At 55.0% G+C, this 14165-nt stretch overlaps 1 protein-coding gene across 1 annotated transcript in view; it reads left to right on the top strand.

The window, feature by feature from the left end:
- Positions 1 to 14165, top strand: part of CRTAC1 (cartilage acidic protein 1) — a 148072-nt gene that overhangs the window by 93975 nt on the left and 39932 nt on the right. The window contains exons 4-5 of the mRNA XM_064595129.1: positions 1872 to 2008; positions 7033 to 7189. Coding sequence (XP_064451199.1) covers positions 1872 to 2008; positions 7033 to 7189 — 294 coding nt within the window. The remainder of the gene's footprint in view (positions 1 to 1871; positions 2009 to 7032; positions 7190 to 14165) is intronic.

Genomic DNA, 14165 nt, shown 5'->3' with positions numbered 1-14165 from the left:
CCAGCAAGACCCCGAGCTAATGGAAGTCGGCACCTGTGCTTCCATCCAGCCCAGGCTCCTCGGTTGCCCCAGTGGGCTTCCCTCGCCGGCCACAGCAGCTCTGTGCTCACCCCAGCTGCAGCTCCTCAGCTCAAGCCTCCACGTACAAACACCGGCAGGCCTCCTGGATCTGCTTCCTGCTCTGCTCATGAAGGGCCTTTCCCTCCCCCGGACGGGCTTCTGTACCTCCGGGAGGGTCAGGCCGGGCAGGAGGGCTCTGTTCCGGTGCCGGCTCCCTGGTATCTGGCGAGCATCTCAGAGGCCAACTCCAGACCCCACAGACCACACAGCACTCCCTGTGGGTCCCTGTGGTCTTGGAGGTTTCCACAGGAGGCCACTGAGAGAGCAAAGCCTTTCGTCCTCTCCTGGGCAGAGCCACCTGAGGGATCCTTTATAACTGCCCTCTCCTAACACGCTCCCACTCCCACAATCCTTCTCAGCCACTCATTTCACACACTGACTCTACCAGACCCCTTTACGTTCCCTAAAGGACCTACACGAGTGCCCCATCTGTAACATGGGAAGGACCACTTCTGCTACTACCCACCACCTTGAGGGGGCGCTGTGCTACGCCTTTCGTGCACATCATCTCATGTATTCCTCGCAGTAAACGGGATGCAGCTATTACTGTCATCGCATTTGCAAATAGGAAAACTGAAGCTCAGAGATGCTAAGCAACTTGCCCAAAGTCAACAACTAGCTCCTAAAAGTAGAATCTGGGTAGAACAGAGACCAGGACTGGGGCTTATTTACTCTAAACCCCAAGGTCTTAACCACTGCCCCATGCTGCTCCCTTCACCCTAAGTGGTGACCTCTGCCCTGGGCCAGCCAGAGAGTCAAGTGCAGTGGTCTGTCCTCAGCGCCACTTGTCCCCCAGCTCACCTTCCCGGCTTCCTACAGCTGCTCCCCTGCTGTCCCCCCTGTGTTTCCTATGCCAGTCCTTGAGAGTAGAACATGATCCCTCCTAAAATATGAACGCGCTGGGGCTCACACGAACAAGAAATAAGTTAGGGGTGAGTGGAGAGCTCTGCCTAAGTGGTCTTAGAAGGGTTTGAGCCTCCGGCCACCAGAAGTTCTTTGCACTTCCCCCCAAAAAAGCTTAGGCATGAGCGTGCTCTGGGAGGCCACAGAGCTCCTGCAATTACGTGTGGTACATTGCGTGGTGCCATGTGTGCGACTCTCTGAGCTGGCGGTCCTCAGCCCCCATCCAGTTCTGAAAGGGGTGGAGACTCCTGCCCTCGAGGGCCTCCCAGGGCTGCTCGCCCCCTTCACCCCACCTGGATCCCAACCCTACTGCCATCAGGTTCCCCTGGGGGTGGGCGACAGGTCCATCAGAGCTCCACTTCCAGCCCCTTCCTGGATCTGGACTTAGAGCCCCACCCACCAACCAGGACCCTTTCTTCTCAGACCCAAATGAGGCCCTGCAATCCTATAGAGAATGTAGGAGGCAGGTCCTGGAGAAAGAGACATTCTGGGTTGAGTTTGGGTGCTGAAATGTTAGCAATCCCCGATCTCCTGTGTGTTGCAGGAGCATGGTGCAGAATGTGAAATCCAGCTGTTGAGGGTCATCTCAGACACACAGCAGCGGTAACACTTCTGTGGTTCCTGAGGCCTGGGCTGGCCATTTTCATAAGCCAATCTATTCTCTCAACTGAAGATACCTGAGCACCCCCCAGACAGAGAGCCTCACCTGCTTGAGTGAGTGCTGTGGGGGGTGCTCCCCTTGCCGCAGATGACATCTCCCTGTGGCCCCGACCACCTGTGGCAGGTGCCCCAAAACATACCTGCACACTGGCCCACCATCCACCAGCCTCCCTTCCTCTTCTCTCCAGGGGTGGCCACGTACACAGACAAGTTGTTCAAGTTCCGCAACAACCGGTGGGAAGACATCCTCAGCGATGAGGTCAACGTGGCCCGTGGTGTGGCCAGCCTCTTTGCCGGGCGCTCCGTGGCCTGTGTGGACAGGACGGTGAGTTCAGGGGTGCACAGGGGGTCTGGGGAGAAGAGGGGGGCACACAGCGATGTGCGAGCCCAGAGGGGAGCCAACAGGCAGACGTGCCCCAACAGAGTGGGGCTGTCCAGGGCAGAGCCCAAAGATGCTCCATCGTGGCAGCTCCCACAGTGCCTTGCACATAGTAGGTGCTAAATACTAACAAGATTCACAAGGTGAGTTACCATCTACTTTCCCATCCTTTCTCCCTTGAGGCTCTCCCAGCAACCAGCGAGGAAACTGGTCAGGGGCTGTCATCACCGTGTCCATTGGGGAGGAGGGCACCAAGGCCCAGCTTGGGGCAGTGACTTGCCTGAGGACCCAAAATAGATTGGCGATGTGACTAGGACATGACTCAGACTCTTCTAGCTCTAAACCTTGTGCTCATTCATTTAGTCAACCAATATTTATTAAGTGCTTACTATGTGCCAGGCATTGAGCCATAGGGCTCTCCCTGAAAATATTTGTAGAGCGATGAAGGAATGACAAAGAGGTTCGTGAGTGGGTGAGTGGAGGGTGGCCTGAATGTCCAAGTACTCTAGTTAATCAGGAGCTCTGTCACTGCTTTCATGCCTGCTAGCTCCCCCTACCGCACACACGTGCCAACCCCAGCAGGTAGGGAGGAGAGACCAAGGGGGAGGGGCAGGAGTTGTAGCCACCTGCCCTGTGGGGTGGCCCCAGCCCAGGCTTGCGTCCCAGCAGCCCCAGCCGGAGCCAGAGACTGACCGTGGAGGTGGTTTATCCTTCCTGTCACCTGCTCACCTGCTGCCCCCTCCTTGGCTTTAGAGACAGTCATCAGTAAATCAGGGACCCAGCTGCCGCCTAGCTTCCATTCCGGGGGCAGGGGCAAGGGGCCCTGGCTCATTTCAGGATTGAGATGGCACCAGGGGGATTGGGGATTCAGCGTGAATCTTCACAGCAGGGGCCTCCAGGCCTTGGGAGAAGGCAGGTGCCAGGTATAAATATTTATTTTTTAACAAGCTGGTGCTGAGAAAAGAAGCCAAGCTGGGCTGTGAAGCCACATTTAGCCCTGACCTGAATCTTTGCCACCTGGACTCCTGCCTGGTGGGAGGGAAGGAGGCGACGGTGGCTCTGTGAACGGCCCCAAAGAATGAGAAGGGTCTGGGTGAGGGGGCAGGCCAGGCCGCTGCTGGGAGCCTCCTGCTTCCTGCCTCGCTCCTGCTGAACCAAGGCTTCCCACACTTGGCCAAGGTGGGAATCATTTCTGAGCTGGTGGCAGGGGCCTGAAGGTTAATCACAAAGAGATGTACTCTTTGTCCTAACAAGGTCACCTGCACGCCCACGCATTTAACCACAGGACAAAGGCACGGTGTGAAATGCAAAAAAAAAAAAAGCTTTGGCACGGGGCACCGTAGGCAGGCACTTAGCAGCTTGCTCAGCCCCAGCCTCAGGGAACTAGAAACCACCACCAGGAGAGGGGCTGCTTTCTGGGTCCAGCCGCCACCACCCCGGCAATCCCTGGGGCCTGAGAACTGTGGAGGGGAGGAGTAGGGCCAGGTCACGGCCACTCTGGAAACTGGGAGATAGGAATGCAGCGTAGTGGAGGAAACACAAAAGCAATCTTACCAATAATGACAGCTAACCGTAATGAGCTAGCAACACGCCAAGCCCTGCGCTCAGTGGTTTATACGCATTGTCTTACTGAATCTTCACAATAGGCTTAGGAGGTACCTGCTGTCATTATCCCCATTTTACAGATATGGAAACTAAGGCGTTCAGCAATTAAGCAAGTTGACCTTGGTTACGTAGTTAAATGGCAGGCAAAGCCAGGAATTGAGCCCTGCCTTTCCGAGAACCCGTCAAATGCCTTTCTATCCCACGGCTAGCCTGCCCCTGGGTGAAGCGGTATCAGCCACAAATTTCTAACCATAGGTTCTGTTACAGTGTTCACCCTACTCCTTCCTCAGCCCCACAGCTCCCACCTGGCGCCTTTTAGTCGCCCTGTTCCCAAAGTGTGGTCTCCGGACCAGCAGCACTGTCGGAAATGCAGATTCTTAGGCCCAACCCCCACTCCACCCTCCAGACCCACTGAGTCTGAACCCACGGGGCGGGAGAGGGGGGCAGAAGTCTGGGTTTGAGCTCACCCTGCAGGTGACTCTGGCGCAGGCCGCAGTTGGAGAGCCGTCTCGCAGGTAAAGATCTCAAACCGCAACGCCCCTCCCCTCCGCCGCGTGCCCTCCCCGTCCTCTCCCCAGCGGCCCTCATCCCCTCTCGGCCCCAAGCCGGGCACACTTGCTCGCCCTTTGTCTGCAGCTGCCTCATCACTCACCTACTTTTCTGGATCCAGCTCAAAGCCCATCTCTTACAAGGAGCGTTCCCTGATCGATAATGATTAGGCCTCATGTTTATATAGCATTTTTATCTTTTGGAGACCTTTCACGTGTGTTGTCTCATTTCATCTTCTCAACCACCCTGCCAGGAAGCAGGGGGAATATGATTCTCATTTAACACATGAGAAGATGCAGCCTAAGGGGGTGAAGAACCTGCCCAAGGACAAAGCCACGTAGGGGCAGAACCTGGACTGGGCCCAGCCTAGTATCCCTAGACCAGTGGGCTCTCCAGGTGTGGTTCCTGGCTCAGCAGCATCAGCTTCACCTGGCACCTTGTTCACTCCAGAGCTCCCAAATCAGAAACTCCGGGGATGAGCCCCAGCATTTGCGGTTGAACAGTGCTTCGGGTGTTTCTGATGTAGGCTGATGGGGGAGCCCACTGCCCTGGGGAGCCTCTCCCCAGGCTCATCTCCGCAACCACCTCACCATCCCAGGGTGACTATAGTCAAGGCCACATGGCGAATTTCCGAAGTCCTCTGCAACCGCAAACACATCTCTATTTGTCAACTTTTATCATCCCCATACAATGAAGAAAGGAACTAGGTATAATGGAATTTTATAAACATCCTAATTTCCAGCAGAGTGCCTTTCAGTTCATTTGGGCTTAATTGCCCATTTGTTGCGGGGATTGCTAACAGCTGGTAGGGTTAGGCGTGGGCACAGGGATGGTGCACTTTCCCCTCTGGCCCCACTCATTCAGTCTTCGTCCGATCATTCCACACACACATGCCGAGCTCCTGCCATGGGCAGGCGTTGCTCAGAGTTCTCCCCCAGTCACGACGCCGTGCTCTAAAGCCCTACATCTCGAACTTCGGTTTTGCGTGGGGATCACATGGGGGTCTTGCGAAAATGCAGATTCTGATTCAGCAGGTCTGGCGGAGGGGACAGGGTCACTGAGAGTCTGCATATCTAACCTGCTCCCAGATGATGCCAGGTGCTGCTGACCGAGTAACAAGATTCGGAAAGCATAGTCTCCCAGGTGGCAGGATGGAGCCTCAGATAACCGAAACAGAGGGGGCGTGGACATCTGTAGGGAGTATCCTTGCCTCCTTCTCCAGCTCCGGCCCCTGACACGCCCTGCCTTGCATTTTCTATTCCTGCAACGCTGAACGAACTGCCTGTGGTTTCCCTACATACATCATTCTCTGTATCATCTCTGCCTGGAAGGTTCTTTCCTCTACACTTCACCTGGCTGAGACTCTTCTTAGAAAACCTTTTCTGAACTCCCCCTGGTTCAGTGCTCCTTCCTCGGGGAGCCCCTCTTCTGTACAGGAAATGCTGTACATATTCTCTCTCTCTCTTTTAAAAAATGTTCATTCTAGTAGAGTTCACATTCTTTTAAATTTTATTTCCAGGATCATTAACTTACATATTCTCTTAATCATATATATATATAACTGTATTATTGTTGCCATGTCTGCATCCCCTCAGGAGACCGTAAGCTCCTTCGTTGTCCTCACCCACCAGTCAGACCCAAGTAGTTCTTCGTCAGCTCCCCCAAAGAAAATGTTCCCATGGAAGGGATAAAGCCAGTGACTGGTGAGGTGGGATGGGGGTTCCGCTTATGGAGCCGTTGGAGAAGAAATGGAAGCCAGCCAAGCAGGCTGAGGGCTGAGAAGAGAGGGTTGCCAGGAACTCAGCTGTTTCTCTCGGGTTGTTTTGCGTTTCTAGCTTGCCTTTAAACGAGAGTATAAGCAACTGGAGAATGAAGACCTTGTCTTAGGGACATTTATAGCAGAGCACGTTGCAGGTAGTTGGAACTCAAGAAATATCTACGATCTGATTAATTGGAGGGAAATGAAAAGGATGAGAGGAAAGCTGGAAAACTGTTCAAATGTAGAAAACAGGTGGCTCTCTGGGGAGAAAGGAAGCATCCACTGAAGAAATGACACGGTTCTAATAACAGGCAGAAAAGAACCGTTCATCAGTGGGGTTTCGGACTAGAGCAGACAACGACGATAGCAACGAGGAGCTGGTGCCCAGGGCTTCTCTTGGATGCAAAGGAAAAAAAATATTTGAGACAGTGATACAAAGGCAGAAGCAATATACTATTTCTTTCTGGTAACATGGGAAAACAGAGGGAATGGAAGGAGGACCCCTGCCATATCCGAGCTTCCTGTGCCACCAAAATTGTGGAATGAGGGAATCCAGGGTGGGAGGTGGGGAGAGAGAGATGACTCTGGAATTTGCTTGTCATCTTGGCTGGGGTGAGCTTGAATGGGAGAGAGAGAGACTGAGAATAATGGGAATTGGTAGATCAATCAATCAGCAAATATTTATTGAGCAGCTACCCTGGCTGGCAGCTGGAGAGAGCTCAGCTGGAGAGAGGCACATTAGAAAATTGTCTATAAAAAGGTGGTTGTGTGGGAGAGGGAGGGATGTGTTCTTCTGGAACAGGATAGAAGGAGAAGCAGGGCTGCTTCGTTGTAGGACTCTGAGGGGCACGGGGTGGGGGGGTGCCTCGGGGAAAAGCCTTCTGGAGTTGGGCCGTGCCCAGCATGCAAGGCCCTGCACACCAGACCCAGGGAGAGGAACCTAACCCACGGAAGACCTATGGTCCTACACGAGGAGGGGGAGAGCCACTTTCTGGGAAGGAGACCACGACGAGTGCAGAGGGGCCTGCTCACCCACCCTCCTTCCCTTCCTCCTCAGGGCTCCGGACGCTACTCTATCTATATCGCCAATTATGCCTACGGTAACGTGGGCCCTGATGCCCTCATTGAAATGGACCCCGAGGCCAGTGACCTCTCCCAGGGCATTCTGGCTCTCAGAGATGTGGCTGCTGAGGCTGGGGTCAGCAAATACACAGGTAGGCAGAGTGACGCGGGGTGGCGGGCTGGGGTGCTGTGGGTTGGAAGGGCGGGAGGCTGGGGGCTGGGCCCTGGGCCCTACAAGGCTGCATCTGGTTCATCAGAGACCACAGGAGAGGGTGGGCTTGTGTCCCTGGGGAAGGGAGGATGAAGGCTTTATTCCATCCCATCACCCAGAGGCAGCTTCTCCAACACTTGTCTCTCCAGGGGTTGGTGGGCTATCTGGCAGGCGTGGGCTTTGGGGGACCCCACGGGGGATGTGGGACATAGGATGAGAACACTGTAACATCATCCACTCCCTGGAACCTCTTGCCCCATTCCCTGCTGTAACCCAAATGATGGGTGAACAGGTTCTGTAGGAGAAAACTGACAAATCACAAAGGCCAAGAGTTAAAGCGTTCTTTATTGCCAAACAGCAGATGAAATTATTTACTTATACATAAGCAGCCAGGAATTGAGTGCTAAATCCCTAAGCTTCAGCTGGGTCCCGTCTCGGATAACTGAGCTCAAAGAATTGTGTTCTTGTTCCAAAACCTCTCCAGCCCCGTTTTTTGAAGACATGCTCCCCCCCACACCTCTCTGGATGGGGGACCTATTGTCAGAGTCTCTGACAGGGAGATCTTTCTAGGGAAGGCTGTTTTTCTAATTCTAGCACGGCTGCTGACTAAACTCTGATAATCTGCCAATAGACTGCTGATGGCAGAGCAATCCAGTTCCTGTTTGGGGTGCCAAAAATCAGGAAGCCGGAGCTATGCACAACAACGTCTCACATGAACTTCGGCCTCCCTCACCCTGATCCTCTCATATGGACATAGAGATCCTCTTGCTGGTTGACCTTCCCGATAATATCCATCCCAACTTGCACTACAGACTTCCAAAAGGGAAGCCCACCCAAATCCAAATCCTGGGGCTCCGAAGGATGCTTGATGGGGGTCATTTGGGCCATCGCCCTGCCTCCATACACCTGGGGGTTAGCACACTCTCAAAGCCCTACCTAGAAAGGGTTGTTGCAGCCTCTCCTGAGTTTATGATGCCTTTCTCTAGCAACTTTCCACCTCGGCGAAACAGGGAGATGGATGTTGACCTGTCTGACAAAGTTTGTGGGAACAAACGGCTAGACAGTAAAATAGTTTGCACAGCTCCAGCCCCATCAAAGTGCTCAAGAGCCCCACACGTGAACGTGCAGCCTTTCTGGCTGAGTGTCATTAATAAACCAGGCTTTCCTGGGAAAAGGAATAAACATGCAGGAGCTTCAGCCTAGATTTGTACAGTCAATTTTTCTGAATAGTTCCCAGTTCTGTGCATTGGGCTGGCCAGGCAATTAAGTGCCTTGATCTGCAGGAGAAGGAGTGTGGGCTGGGGAGATGAAGCACTTGAAGATGATGAGCTGGAGGGAGGTGAGGTCTGGGAGAGAGGCTTCTACACAGAATAAAAGAATTCAGGAGGTTGCGGCTGGGTCCGAGCATGAAGGGGACATTGTTCACGCTGGCTGGGTTGGTGCACGGGCTAGCAGGAAACCAGGAGGGGGCAGGAGGGGACCAAGAGGAGACAGCTGAGGAGGACGGATGGGGATGGGAGTAGTAGCCAACTGCGCCAGGCTGTGCTGGAAGGACCAGGAAGCTCAGGGAAGGGCCAGCAGTTTCTGCGGAGCATGCAGGAGGGCTGGGGCAGCTGGTATGCCCAGAGGACACGGGAGAGCAGCTCTGCAGACTTCCAAAAGCCATTTGGCTGACAAGAACTTATCTGGCCCACCAAGTTACTATTGTGTCTGCCCGTCTTCCCCAGCCCACCCTTTCCTTGCCCGCCAAGCCCGTCAACTCTACCCCGCGGCCCCCGTTGTCACTTCATTAATGACACACGGACATCTGGCTAGAAAACTAGCCCAAAGCACCCCCCCGACGCCCCAGGGACAGACCCCAAATGGAAGGGCCACCACTGGGGCCCGGCCTGATTGCTGAGTCTCTGGCACATGGGGCCTGGAGAAGGAGAGGGAAGCAGGCAGTGATGAGCAGGGGCCTGAGGAGGCCCTGGGGGGAAGCCAGCCATGACCAGATGTGCAGTCAGGGAGCCAGAGGTCCCCAGAGCCCAGCCACACAACGCCCAGCTGCTGGACAGACCTTGGAGAACCTCTTGTTTTCCAAAAGAACAAACCGAAGTCCAGAGAGAAGGGGCTTGCCCAAGGTCACACAGAAGGTTTGTCAAGAAACTAGCACCCAGAGCCCTGACCCCCGAAGCTTAACCGGCCACAACCCGCTGACCTTTCTGATGACCTCCAGTTTGAGCATCCCAGCTCCAGCCTGCAAAACAGGAGGGGCTGGTGAAGGAGGAAGGCCCTGCACCCACCAGGATGCAGTCCCAGGGATTGGCACTCAGGGGCTTGATTTTGACCCCCAGTTTTCGTGGCCCGAGCAGCTGCTTGGCCTAGGCTGTGCCGGGCAGCAGGGGGAGGCCCAGGCAAGCTGTCGGCAGGCGGGCCAAAGGCGCTGCCGGCTCTCCCGAGGGGGAGGGGAGGCCTTCTCTCCGGACTCGAGCGGGTCCACGGGCGGCCGCCGCTCCGCTAGGTCACAGTGCCATCTAGCGGCCAGCATGCCCACTCTCAGGGGACCGGAGGGCTGCGGGCTGACAGAGGGGCTCCTGCTGAGTTGAGGGAGGCAAGCCCACTCCCCCATGGTTCCTGGTTCAAGGAGAATCCCAAGCCCTGACTTTCCCAGATGCCTGCAGCCCTTCAGAGCCTGGACGGTGCAAGGAATCCTGAGACTCAGTTGTCCATGTGGCCGAGGGCCTGGCATGGAACCCAAGGAGAGGGAAGGTAAGGACCAAGAAGTCTGCACTGGCCTCTGCATCCCTGGGTGACCTTGGGCACCTCCCCCAGCCTCTCTGAGCACCTTGAACTCGTGGTCTGAACTACTATCTTGCAGAGCTGCTGAGAGGACAGGATCAGTGCTGGTGCAGATCCTGCCTCAGCCACCTCTCCTGTCCAGGCAGTGATTAGCAATTTATTAACCTCATGGGCCTCAGTTTTCTCGCCTGCAGTGGGAGCATGAGAGTGAAAGGAGGTATAGGACATGCCTGGCACAGGCCCGGCTCAGGGATGGGACCCTCGGAGTACAGGAGACAGAGACACCCTCCTCATCTGAGGTGCCCAGGGGGATGCCAGGGCCGTCGGCTGGGCATTTCCCGGGTGCTGGGTACAGGAGGAAGCACAGAGCAGGCCCAGCTAGCCCTGCCCTGGAGGCGGTCTCCGTGGGTCCCCCTGCCCACCCTCCAGCCCTGGGTATAGTCACAGGCGTCTTCACGCCCCTCTCCACTGGAATCCGTTGGTTTTTCCCTGTTCACCCTGCCTCCCCACCCCCGCCGGCCTCTACCCCGTCCCCAGGAGCTCTGCATTTCAGAAAGCCTCACCTTTTGAGGGAGCATCTGTCTGGGTTGCAAGGTGGTGATTAAAGAAATTTGGAAAGAAAATGAAGGTGGATTTATGATATAGGGTGGGGATTTTTGCTGTTGGCTGGGAGCCGTGTAGAACAAAGCGGAGGGCAGATCTGATTTATAGGAAGTCATTATTGGAGGAGAAGGAGAAGCCTAACACCCAGCTGAGGCCTTCTGGTGGCTCCCCATCAGCCCACTCCAGAGAGGTGACCGTGGGCAGCAGAGTGGGGGCCACGGAGCCCCCCAGGCTGGCAGGTGGCCACTGCCTTGCAGCGGGAGCACAGCGGATGTGACAAGCAGAGCTAGAGTGACAGGCGCTCCACCAGGGCCCGGGACCCTCAGGGAGTGCAGCCACAGGCCTGCCAGGGTCCCCAATGCCCCAGGACATGTGCGGTGTCAATGCACTGGATGACTGACAAGAAAAGACAATTTTTTTTTTCTTTCACAACAAACACAAATACTCTTATAATAGAAATGTGATCTTGGTGCAGTTTCTTCTGCTAAAATAAGAGGTTTTAAAGAAAGATCAAGCCTGTGGCTGGCCACTCCGGGCCTTACCAGGAGTCCAGCTCCCTCTCCTGCTGAGAGGCAGCTTGTGTGGGAGGCTTGAGAGCACGCTGGGGGGGCTTTCACAGGCTCTGGGGTCACTCAGATGTGGGTTTGAACTACGATCCGCAGCCTGCTGGCTGCACTCGTACCTCCTTGAGCCTCAATTTCCTCACCTGGAAACTGGTGCAGTGGGATGAGACGCGAACGACACCTAGGACAGGGGACTGGAAAACAGGTGGCCAGAGGAGCCGGTCCTGCTACCCCTTTCCCTGCCCGCTCTCCTCAAAGAGCTTCTTCAGACCCCTGCCCGTTCTCCCGCCCCCCGCCCCCTCAGCGTCCTACAGGGAGGGGGCTGCAAGCATTGAGGGAGGAGTGCAATGTCCATGTCTCATACCCTCCACCCCGTGCGCTCGGAACCCTACTGGGTACCTGGACGGCTCACAGAGGGCTTGTGGGTAGCAGCACCAGCACCAACGCAGTATTATTCTATGTTTGAATGTTCGGGAAATTTAGGCTGAAAGACCCTGTTACCATCCTGCCCTGACCCTCACTCCCTGTTCTCTCTCACACACACACACACACACACACACACACACACACACACACACACTGCCCATTCCTCCACCCCTATGTTTTCCAGCATCTTTGCTATCCTTCTACAATTTCTTGGATGCTCTTGGCAGCCTGTGGGCCTTGGCATCCACAAGAATTGTATTCTATTGAGGTCTCAGTAGATTAATCCCACGGGTCCAGAGTCTTGGGCCAAAGGGCCTCACAAAGCCTCCAGAAGGACCCGGGATTCTACTCCCAGCCACACTTATCCCAAGTTTCAGCCTGGAGGATGCACTGGAAGAGTGGGAAGGAGCCTTGGAGATCTCATTCCCCTCCCCGGTTTATGGGGAGGGTGACCAGGGCCTGGAGAGCACACAGCTCAAGTTCCTGGAACAGGAGCAGGTGCAGAGGCCAAGCAAGGACCTAGAGGATTTTCCTTAGCATGGCAAATACCCCTGCCTCATCGTGCCTGGGTCCGGCCCACAACAGCAAGCCCCCCTTATTCCACGCAGCCTTGCTTTCCCATCATCACCCCACCACCTCCGGCTCCCAGATACAATCTGGCCTGTCGGCAGACCACCCCAAGACTGCCTACATGCAATCTGAGAAATGGATTGCCTATACCCAAACTGCACTTGAGTCTGCATCGCCAGAATGCAGGATTACAGAGGTTTAGGGGTGCAGTGCTTGAAGGTAAATGAGGCTACCCCGTGGGTCTCAGGACCACGGGGCAGATAATCAGAGGGGGTGCCGGAATGTGGTGGGAGGACGAAGGGCATTGGGGAGGCATTTTCCCCTGCAACTCTAGCTCTCCCACCCAGCTTCGTGGGCAGAGTGAGAAGCCTTCAGGAGGGGTTGGGTAGGGCGTGGCATTTGCACCCAACAGCAGAACAAAGAGGCCTTAGAAGCCTGAAAGTGCTGGGGAAATAAGGGGATTTTATTCACCTAGCAGGTGGGAAATTGTCCCAGCTAATGATGATGTGGCACCTGACATTTTCCAAAGTACCTTCCGAAAACCAGCTCACTTAATATTTATGACAGCCTGAGAAGAAGCTATTTACTATCAGCCTCACATTAGCGGTGAGAAAACAGATACCCAGAAGGGTTCGGTGATGTGCCCAAGGTCACACGCACACTTTCCAGGGCTGCGTTTCCAGCCCCAGCTGGGGAGTTGCTTGTCCCCAAGAGGATGTGCCCACCTCACATACAGAAGAAGTAATTGATGTAAAGTAGAACTTAACTCGCTATTGGGACATCATCCTCCAAGGCAGAAATAAAGTTGTTCCTAATGGCCCCTGGGGTGGCCCCGGAAGATGTGCGCTAAACCTCAGGAGGGAGAAGAGTTGGGAGAGGGGAGAATGTCCAGGTAGAAGATACTGAATCAGGAACCTCTGTCGTGGACCACACAGGATGGATGGATTTTATTGGTTTGGAGAAGATTTACATGATCCACCTGGGAGTAGAGTTTCCTCCGCAGCTCAGCAAGGGGTGCAGACACCCGGCCGCCCCTGCCTCAGACCCGAGTTCGGCTCTCCATCCTGAGGCTGCTGGGGCCAGTGCCCAAGAGGCTGGCTCCCTGTCAACTCACCTGCTCCCCAACTGTGCGGCGAACTTGCCAAGAAGGAGTTGTGGGTAACATCTCTGTTATGGTCCGGTTGCCATGGCAATAAATTGTCACTAATTAGTAGTGTGGTTACCATGGCAATTTTCTAATAATTACAGGTTACAAATGGTACAAGGCTTCAACCCAACCCAATTAGTTAATTAGAAAGATTTAGAAATTTGTCCAAGAGGGAAATAACCTGCTTTGTAGAAAATGAAGAGAATGTGTCACAGCTTGAGAGCCAGAAGCAGAGAGGAAATTGGAGGACACTAGAGTGGGGAGGACGGACGGAGTTGCATGGTGGCAAGTCCCAGAGCCCCACCTGGCATTTCCGGGGGCCCGGGCAAGGCCCAGGGTTTCTCACTGAAGCCTGGCCCTGGGCTGGAATCTGGCAGGACGGGGGCAGGGCCAGCTGCCCGCTCTGGGGCTCCTCTCTGAATGTGCAGACGTGATGCCCAGGTTACAGCCCAGCAGCCCTCCCCACTGGCCTTAGGAAAGGCGTCCAAAAGCCTCCCCGCCCCGCACTCTGGCTCTCCTAATGAAAAACGCACGCCACATCTTAGATGATGCTCCCCAGGAGCCCTGTGGATTTGGTGACTCCATTTTCAAGAGGCTTGGGCTCTCCTGGAGAGCTAATTAGATTACCTGGGAGGAATATGAGAGGCACAGGGCCCAGAGTGTGTTCATTTGGAGCTCAACCATGAGAGTGAGGAGAGTGGCAATGCCGTTGGACCCATCCCCTCCTCCTGGCCCCCAACACCGGACCTGTTGGGCAGGCTGCAGTGCACATGTGAGAAAGGCCCCATGATTTCCTCCAGGGACGTCTCTCAGAGGGCAGGAGGAGT

This window comes from Mirounga angustirostris, unplaced genomic scaffold, assembly GCF_029215605.1.
Source record: "Mirounga angustirostris isolate CCGP_5_RB_7025 unplaced genomic scaffold, mMirAng1.0.hap1 SCAF_6, whole genome shotgun sequence".
Lineage (NCBI taxonomy): Eukaryota > Metazoa > Chordata > Mammalia > Carnivora > Phocidae > Mirounga > Mirounga angustirostris.
The sequence above is the reverse complement of the archived record's forward strand: the minus strand, read 5'-3'. Positions and strand labels throughout refer to the sequence as shown.